This window comes from Chrysemys picta, chromosome 3 (assembly GCF_011386835.1).
Source record: "Chrysemys picta bellii isolate R12L10 chromosome 3, ASM1138683v2, whole genome shotgun sequence".
Lineage (NCBI taxonomy): Eukaryota > Metazoa > Chordata > Testudines > Emydidae > Chrysemys > Chrysemys picta.
Window position 1 is genome coordinate 181554287 of NC_088793.1, and position 10431 is coordinate 181564717.

General features: G+C 37.5%; 1 protein-coding gene across 49 annotated transcripts in view; it reads left to right on the top strand.

Moving 5' to 3' along the window:
* Positions 1-9793, top strand: part of NRXN1 (neurexin 1) — a 1213652-nt gene extending 1203859 nt beyond the window's left edge. For all 49 annotated transcript variants that reach the window (XM_042861199.2, XM_042861202.2, XM_042861206.2 and 46 more), the window contains one exon: positions 6489-9793. In XM_042861199.2, the coding sequence (XP_042717133.1) occupies positions 6489-6793 (305 nt within the window). In that variant the 3' untranslated portion in view covers positions 6794-9793. The remainder of the gene's footprint in view (positions 1-6488) is intronic.
* The last annotated feature ends 638 nt before the right edge of the window (positions 9794-10431 follow it).

Consider the following 10431-nt stretch of genomic DNA (forward strand, 5'->3'; position numbering starts at 1 on the left):
GACCCTGGAGACCCAGGAGACCTACAGACCATGCCATTGGAAGACACAGTAGGAAGTAGCTCAGGGGAACTAGACATTGATCTGGTTGTAAGACCAGGAACTAAGTCAGCGTTTTTTGGTTAGATCCCTGCTGACCCAGTGGCGAATACACTTGCCACTGTCGGGGCCCTGGGCTGGGACCCGGTGGACTAGGGAGGGCCTGGGTCCCCCTACCCTGGCCAACAGCCCCCTGGATGGTGGCCCATCCCCCAGTAGCCATCAAACTGTGCAGCCCTGCGAGGAAGTGCAGCCATATTGACTCAAGCCACTAGGCCACACCACCCTGTGGGGAAGGACAGCCATATTGGCTCTAGCCCCTAGACCATACTATCCTGAGGCTAAGGATGGTCTGATGGACTCAGCCGTGGGGCTATAACACCTCTTTCCCCGCTCCACAGGGCGACGGGGTATACTTGCCCCAGGACAGGGTGCAAATATAAGGTGCTTGCAAATTGTGTGTGAGAGCCCTTTTCTTCCTGTCTGTACTGTATACTTTCTCTGTATTCCAACATTATAATAGAACATCTAGAGTGGGGTGTGCGTACGTGAGTACTAGCACTCAAGCTATATATAATATCTAAGGCACAGATGTTTACCTTTACATGTAATAGCTTCCTAGTGATAGCAAGATTTACAGGGAATCACCCACAGTTGCAAAGAGGAAAGTACTATCTGTTCCAGCATATCAGGCTCAGCTCCTGAGCTAGAATCATTAGTCGCTCTATATCCTATGCTCTAAGTAACCATCAAATTCTCCACCCTTTACAACAACTACAGCTCTGTTCTTCCATGCATAACACCTGCTCCAAGGTTGATCAGTTTTTATTCTCTCTGCATCCTGGATGAGGAAAAGAGAAATGGAGAGAAATCCTGGTCTCATTGAAATCAGTAGCAAAACTCTCATTCACTTCCAAAAGGGCTAGGATTTTACCCTGGTCTCTTTTATTATTCAGTAATATAATCTGTGCTCTTTACTTAGATATCAGGCTGGCCATTCTGCAGGAACTGATCTTTTGCTGGAGAGTTCCCCTCTGACATTGAATGCACCCTTCATTGCAGAGTCGTTATTGAGGACTCCATAATATAGACTAGAGCTGATCAAAAGACCTCGAGGGGGAATCTCAAACTGTTTGAAAATACACTGATGCTTCAGTTTCAAAAATGTCCACTGAGTTTTATTGGAGTTTATTTCATTTTCATTTTTTATCATTTTATAAAATGAGAAATTTTGGAAAATTTAATGTCCAAATTTGAAAATATTTTACTATATAAAAGCCACCATTTGACTTTGCTGATCAATCAAAATTGCCAATGCAACCTCTGCTCCTCCCCCATCAAAAAGTGAAGATTGATCAGAATACTAAAAAGGGAAGATACCAATACAAATGACTGAGTGAGTCTATTGTCAGGGGCACACATGCCTTAAATGTATTTGTAGCAAGTATAGGGCATCAATACCGTGCTTTGTTGGCAATAAACCTGGCCAAGTTCCTTCACTGAAAACCAAGTCTGTGGATTTATTGGGCAGTTAAATCAAAGTCTGCTATCTCCGCTATCTGCGTAGAGCTGGGACAGCATGCTGAAAGAACACACACACAGCCAACATCTGATCCCAGGGGGCTGGAGTAGAAATTTGTTATTGGGGTTAAAAAACAACAAATTCTGAAACCTCCCCATTCCAGCTCATCCATTGCTGGATTGAATGACACTAGGGACCCAGAAACAAAGCTCCATTCCTCCCTTGCATCCCCAGCCACTGGATCCAGGTTGAGCAGTAAGTAGGCATGCAGTACTTCCCTTTGTGTCTCGGACCCAGGGTATGAGTAACCAACATAGGGATTTATGTGATTGAAGGCATATAGTCCAAATCAGAGTCTAGCTCTACACTTGCAGGTTTATGCTTGCTTTCCCCTGCCAATGCAATGGGAAGTGCATGGATTTTTTTCAGACACATGCTTCCTAATGAGACAATCTAATGTGTGAACTGCAGTGAACTCATAAACCCAGAGAATCTTGCTCACGAGAATCTGAATAGCCTGCAAATAGTTTGCCGCAGCTCTAGAACAAACACATTCGAAGAGTGCAAATTACTGCATGCATGTAAATAATTTCTTTCATGCCTCATTGCAAATGTAGCATTTATATATTCTTTTCTTGTAAGTTCCTAAACTCTGTTTGTGTGAAAACATGACTATAAGGGAAGAAGGGGTTGTTTTTTGTTTTGTTTTTTAACATGCGGGCTAGTTTAAATTCACAAACACCGGGGGAGCCTTCATTTCCAATTTTGTTTTCACAGGATTAATGAAAACTGAACACTGCAAATAGTCAATTTTTTCCCTTTAAATGTACAACCATTTTTAAGGGAAGCCAAGAATTATAATAATGTTCTAATCCGTATTGACACAGTATAGAACTGTGGCCAATTGTGATTATTTCATACAAGATTTTTCAAACATATGGTAGAAAAGGAATTCAAAATTGATCTCCTAAAACTGCAAGAAGACTCTTAATGAGGAAAAGTCAATATACACATCTTGTCAATTGTTCTGAGAAAGGATCATTGCAAGATGGGACGGCTGGTATTTCCTATCACTGGGATGATATGCACACCAGTTTTATGTTCTTCTTTTGCTCCTCGCTGAACCATCCTAAATTCAATCAAGGCAGCTTCAATTTTTGTGTGTGGCTTTTTATTTCTTAAAGATTTATCACCTTTATTTTTATTATCTGAAATCCAAACGGTCTGTGTAGTTATTGGCTTTATTTTGCAGTTTCATAGATGACCTAGGGTGACAGTTCTGAATGTCTTTGAGGAGACACTAATGGAGACTACAGAAGAGCAGGTCTGTTCAGCGTGGCAAAGGTTGTCCATGGACACTGCTCCATCTCCCTATAGCTGCTCTGGGAGCCACATTACTCTTTTTACAAAAGCATAAATAAAACAAAATAACTTGTTTTAATCACAAACCCCAAATTAGCAAAAACTTTGAAAGTGTAGTAAGTTTAAGAAATGTTAATTAAATGGTTGTGTCTTCTTTAGATAAATGGAGTTGGTGAGATAATTGTGAAAATATACTTAAAAGAAATGGGTTTAGGTAACTTGGAAATAATATTTTTTATTTGCTTTCCTCAGGCTTCAGTGATCAAAGAATGGTCTCCTATATATGCAAGCTGCGAGATGTCATTTAGTGGACATTAATAGTGAAATTAATTGACAGCATTTGTTACAGATGTCTGTATTTGAAGGAAAAAGAACAGCTTTTTAGTCCACCAGGTAGCGACAAGAGTTTATTCAGTAGGTTCCATTCCTTTTCAGGCAGAAATTAATTTTGTGAAATCACATACAGTAAGATAAGTCTTTGTCTCATTTTAGTTCACTAAAAAAATACTCAAGAGTCTTTATTCAGCAACAGTGCATTGTCTTCTGTAATACAATTAGTGACACACTCAGAATAGGAGAATTTCCATCTATGACAGTTGGTGTAATCAAGAAACAGAGCCTATTGTAGTCAGTGTTTGCTTTGAGATGGACTCCAATTGCTTAGGAAGTTGGCATACACCTTGAAAGCATATTATTTTGAGAAAAATTATAACACTACATAATAAAGCCTTATGATGTTTTGAAATCATATTTCAAGGCATTATATGTAGCCATAGGGTAGCCAATTTTACCAACATACAAACTATAGTCAAATAGTACTCACTGCTGGGCAATCATTAACATTTATTCCAGGGCTGGGTTTTTTTAGGTTTTTCAGTGTGTTGCCTCAGTCCTTTCAGCACAAGAAAATGTTATCTTGTAATGTAATATCTATCTATATCTCTATATCTTGTGACAAAGTTCCTCCTCTATCTTGGTGGGTCCTGTGCTTATTGGCAGATTTTCTTGCCTCAGAGATTCACTATGTGGGTTGGGGAACAGCCCAGAGACCTTCCCCTCTGAGAGAACCCACAGTCCAGGTCAATTGGGAGGTTTGGGGGGAACCTGGGCCCACCCTCTACTCCAGGTTCCAGCCCAGGGCCCTGCGGACTGCAGCGGTCTATAGTGCCTCCTGTAACGGCTGCATGACAGCTACAACTCCCTGGGCTACTTCCCCATGGCCTCCTCCAAACACAATCCTTATTCTGACCACAGGACCTTCCTCCTGGTGTCTGATAACGCTTGTGCTCCTCAGTCCTCCAGCAGCACACCCTCGGACTCTCAGCTCCTTGCACCTCTTGCTCCCAGCTCCTCACACTCACACCACAAACTGAAGTGAGCTCCTTTTTAAAACCCAGGTACACTGATTAGCCTGCCTTAATTGATTCTAGAAGCTTCTTCTTAATTGGCTCCAGGTGTCCTAATTAGCCTGCCTGCCTTAACTGGTTCTAGCAGGTTCCTGATTACTCTAGTGCAGCCCCTACTCTGGTCACTCAGGGAACAGAAAACTACTCATCCAGTGACCAGTATATTTGCCCTCTACCAGACTCCTGTACCCCACTGGTCTGGGTCTGTCACAATCTATATACCTATATCTAAATAGATACATTAGGATAGGGTAACTGTGCCAGAAAGTGCTGTTTTAAAAGTAAGAACACAAATAATTAATGAGTAAATTGTGGGTAATGCCAAGCAAAAAAGACTTTTGTTTTGTGCATGTCTGTCTGTCTGTCTTCATAAACCAATTGTAGATGCCCTGAGCTGGTTGCTGTTTTCCATTCAGGTTGTCAGAATTTGTTGCCATCATCTTACCAATATTTATAATCTGCGTGGCATTACCCTTAATTCAGTGTTTTTAAAATGAGTCTCACATCTTGTCTGCACATTGTTAAAGAAGGCTTTAGGGTCTAGTGTCAGTTTGTATACCGCTAGCAAAAGGTTTGCCAACAATTACTGCACTTTTCTAAAATGCTGGTTTGAGGGGAGGCCTGATAAATCTAGCATTATGAATGCATTCTCATACTAGTGCTTTTAATAATACTTTAGTTAATATTTATATCATACTGACAGCATTTTTAGCCATGCGTAATTATTTAAAAAGCAGCTTTTAAGAGCCAGCCTGGTTGCCTAATAACAGTGTTCTACTCTGCTCAGTGGAATATCTAGGTTCAATTCACCATCCTTTTTTCTTGCTTTTGGAACCAGCTGAGGCTGGAAGTGTCATAGCTATGCTGCCCTCAGCTTCTGGGGTATAAAGTACTGGTATAATTATAGGGAATTCTGCAAATATCAAGGTGACCTCACCTTTATCTAGGACATAATTGGTATGTTTTAAAAGGTGATCGCTTTGTACATAAGCACAGACACTCCAGGTATGTTAACCTACCTCTTCTCATTCAGGAAGTTACAATAAGTAAATAAATAAAATCATCTATAATATAGTATATATTATATATACCATGGATAGGTGTTAAACTCCAAAATGACACATAAATGATCTATTACTAGTGCTATTGATATATGCCAAGCAATGTTGAGTAGGTAGAAAGTGCCAAACAAATAACAGTTGCTACCCAGAAGACTTTACACAAGTTAATACAATGCAGATCAAAACTGAATAGTGCAGAGTAGAGTCTGGTCTGTCAGCTTGAATGCTTCATGAAATAGTGGTGAGTATTTAGAGGATAGAGCCCATACTTAACAGATTTAAAAATGTTATTAAAGCTAATGTTATTACTTGGGAGACTGTTCCAACCATAAAGGGCAGCTTGAAAGAAGTGGGAGTGGGTGAAAGAGGAAAAGTGAGCAGATAAGAGAGAGGTTTGGCTGGAGCGTACAGAGCAGCGGGGGCATGGAAATTGATTTGAGAAGAGAGGGCAGAGCTACATAGTACCTTGAAAGGGAGAAAAGTAGCAGGGACTTAATGTGAAAGGAGGGCAGAAACCAGTGAAGGGAGTGGAGATGTGGGGAGACAGTTTGTGATACAGGCTGTAGTGAGATATTTTGCAACCCTGCTGAGAATCTGGCCCTATAATTTTAAAGTAGCCTTTTTTGCATGCACAGATTAGTTTATTAGTGAAATATTTTGCAAGCAGAATATTTCCTGTAATTCTCATACTAGAGAGAGATGCTTTCTTAAATGGACCTGCCTCCAAGCATCAATATTCTATTATCACGATGCGCCTATTACTTCAAAACATTTAAGGACACTTTGCAGTAAAATAAATGCAATAGGACAAATTTGTTTTTAAGGGTTAAACTGAGCTTTTCAGGTCTTTTATTTTAAAAGCCTGTTTAATCAAATTGATAGGCATGAAAAAGAAATTGGCTGCAGGATCTATACCCAAGTGTTTCAGTGCTTTTCAGTGATCACGAGGCATTGGTATTGTACATTTGACAAACATCTACTTTGCCTGCACAAGTGAGTGCTATTGGACTGATACATGGCTGTAGCAGGTAGATCAGAGTTAAAAATTGCAGTGTGCAAACTCAATAATAACCTCTCCCTTGTTTCATCATCTACCTACAGCAAATCCTACCAGAGCAGGAGGAAGAGAATACCCAGGCTCAGCTGAAGTAATTCGAGAATCCAGCAGCACAACAGGCATGGTGGTTGGAATCGTTGCAGCAGCGGCACTGTGTATCCTAATCCTTCTTTATGCCATGTACAAGTACAGAAACAGAGATGAAGGCTCGTACCATGTAGATGAGAGTCGAAACTACATCAGTAACTCAGCACAGTCCAATGGGGCTGTGATTAAGGAAAAACAGCCCAACAGTGCTAAAAGTTCCAACAAGAACAAGAAAAATAAGGATAAGGAATACTATGTCTGATCCCAACATCTAAGAGAACACTTGTATAGAAATAGTCTTCATTTTATCTGAGACATAATACAAACTTATTTACTTTACTTTTTATGAAGCACATAAAAAAAAAGAAGACAGGGAACGCAATCAGAAAGGAAAGACTGTTTTAAAAACAAGCATTTCATGCTCTTGTTTTTCAGAAACAGGAGCCAATAAATTTCTAAATATCCACAGTGTTTTCATTTACTCTGCCTGTCTTTATGTTGCTGGAACATTTCTGAAAGACAATGATGATACCACGCATTCATAAAGCAACGAGTATTACTACAACATCAAGGCACAATATGAAACAAACTAAATAAAAAAACAAAACTCAGACACACACACACACACACACATACAGAAAAAAAAAAAGAAGCTACCTATGATTCTGGATTTAGCCAAAGTGCTAGCGCTTTCTTGAGAAGTAAGTTAGTCTTATTGCCAGAGAAGACTGTCATTATATATGGTGACTCAACAAGCAAACATAAAAAGTTTGCCACCTGGTGCAGTGAAACTGATTGGAAACTTGCATTTGAAATGAAGTGCTGGCTTTTCTGAAGACTTATGTAAAAACATTTTCAAAAAGCCCCTTTCTGGTTGTGAGGAAATAGTATGGAGGCCTTATTTTCAAAAACAAAACAAAAAAATGTGGAATATAAGGCACATTTTCACAAAAAGCAAACAAACATAGATGCAATCATTGGGAAATTTTCATGCACGCTTAATATGTTATTACATATGTTTATATAAAACACATCTATATGTGCTTTCTGGACCGTGATAAGTGATGTTTTATAGCCTGTTGTATAGAAAATGCAAACTATATCTGCTCTTCAGCCATTTTTGGTAAACTCAATGTTTTAAGTGTTCCTAGATATAGAAAGTTTTATGACATCTGGAGCAACAGACATAAATTCAGTTTTTTGCAGCCACTATAAATTGTCACAAATTTCTTCCTTTTTTTTAAAATTTACAGTGTAGTGATTATACTAAGGGGATGTGTATGAATGTACATAAGAGTCAGCTAATTTTTTTCTTACCTGTACAGCCTCTATTCTGTTGCAATTCAGTTATAGTAGTTTGTATGAAAGAAGTGGATTAAAAAGCAAAAAATATATATCTATTGTAACTTTCCTCTCCCCTCTAGTTCCCATCCCCTGCTCCCAATGTACATCAATAAAGTCAATCAGAATTGCAGATTTTCCCATAAATGTATCACATTCATAAACGAGTTATCATTTAGCAAGGTAAAGTGACTTTTGGGCTGTAATCAAGGTTACATCACTGAATAGTCTGTTTTCCTTTACAGAAATCTTGCTCCCCAGGAAACTATGAAAAAGTTTAATTCCTTGTGAATCTTAATAGGAATCATACGGCATGTATTTGGCATTCTTTTACTACACAGTTGGTTGGTAAGAGACCTAAAAAGGTCTACCACTTTAAATTACTTCCACTGAGGAATTACCCTTCCCCTAAATAAATAAATAAATAAATAAATAAATAACTTGAGATGCATCTTGCTAAACATTTTTCAAAGGTTTGCATTTTGTCATATGAGAAAGTATTTTAAGCTAAGTTGATTCCATAGTATTACATGATACATAACCTGGCGATGAAATATAAGTTGATCAGTGATCATATTTTAAAATAAAATTTAATTGCTGCATATATTAGTTAAGCACATATTAAATATCATAATGTTATAGATTTATACATTAAGGTTTTATTAATATTGTTCATTGGGTTCACAGCAATAAATCATAGAGTTAACATATCACTTATACAGAGGTACAAAGAGAATACATTAGACAGAGAGAGTAGTTCAACAGAAATCTTCTGAATCATTGGAAGGCCTCCTAGGAGAAATATAGATATTCACAATTTACAGACAGGAAAAAGAATTTAAAATTAGCTTTAAACAGCAGGGCCAACATATCTTCTTGTGTGTTATTCACTGTAGCTGATGAAAAATGTGGGAACTGGTACAGCGATCTATCTTGGACAGAGAGGACATATATCTGAGAATGCCACTGTGGTTGCCAAACAAATTGTGGTGCGTATCATAGTGTATATGTAATGGGATTTTTATTTTTATGATTGTTTGCAGAAAGTGAAAGTGAGATTGCACAGAATTTTTTTTAATCCATTCAAAAAAAAAATAGATCATTGTTCTCCTGTGGCATTCTTCACTTCCCCCACCTTTGTTAGTCAGCTGTATTCTGGGAAAGACAAGGAATAGGTATATTCAAGATCAATATTAAAATCATGATGTTTTTAGTCAGTGGGGAAAAAATAAGTTGACTGCCAGGTAATGTTCAGAACTGAGATTTCCAGCACTGAAAGGTATATGGAAGGGCAAAGATAACCTGTATATAGGAATTCTGAGATGGTACAATGTATGCTTTGGGCAGATTGAAATGTTTCTTTCCAGCTTGGTATTGACTGTATTAGCCTAGGAGGTGCAACCAGGCTATCTTTCAACATGCCAGTAAGTGAATATTTTAACTAAATAAATATATCAAGGAATAAAGGGTGTACAACTGTTAAAGCAAACATTATTTACAACTCTTTCTGGAGGTTCTCCTTTTTCTCTTTGATTTCATGATTTAACAATGAAGATGCATAGAAGTGTAAGAGCATCAGAAGTTTCAGTAACTGAATTAAAATGTTTTAAACATTTTAATACCTAACATACCTAACAAAAATTGGATTCCATATCTATAACAATCTTATGTGTTTGACTGAGATAGCTTCATTTCTATTACTGTATAGTTTTGCCTTTTTAACAAAACACTAAAATAATATGTGAAATGATTTCATCCCCAAGAAATCAAAAAAGAGGCCCAATGCCCTAACCTTATAGTGCTTTCTGTGATAGATATTAACGAATTTTTTTGATTTGTTGCAAAGCCAATTTATCCATTATTGGAAATGCTAAGCAAGTGGAATTTACTGTTTTGTTAATAAAATGTTTCTTAATACAAATGTTGCATTGTTTTTTTCTCTTACCTTTGTTTTATATATGATATTTATCATAAAATGGTGAAAACAATATAGTTTAAAGTGACAGGATTTTCTTTTAATTACAGGTCTACTTTTGTGCATTTTTTACTATGTTGGTGAGCAGTGACTCATGTGAGTATTCTTATTGTCGTCAAAGGAGCTATTTTTGAGAGTACGTGCTCACCAACATAACTGAAGGCTCCATCACCAACCTTAGAGCTGAAAGCATTTCATTAAAACAATCAATGTTTTTTAATCCAAAATGAAATATTTTGCAAAAATTATTTCAGCTGGAATTTTCCATTTTTATGTATTTAATTTAACCAAAAATAAAAATTGGGGGTTTTGTTTTTGAAAACTCAACATTTCATAACTTTTCCCTCCCATCCCCTTTTCCTGTAGAAAAAAAGATGCCAAAAAGTAGGGAAATGGGAAGAAAACTTAGAAGGGAAAATGATTTTTATTTTGTTGACAAATTAGTTTCTAAATCCATGAAAAAAATTAAAATAGAAACTTTTCATTTCTCTACAATTTGTTCCTGGCAAATACATATAAACTTTCAACCAGTTTTAGTTCCCGTTCATCAGTCCATCCCTGTTCAGCAAGGCATTAAACACCTG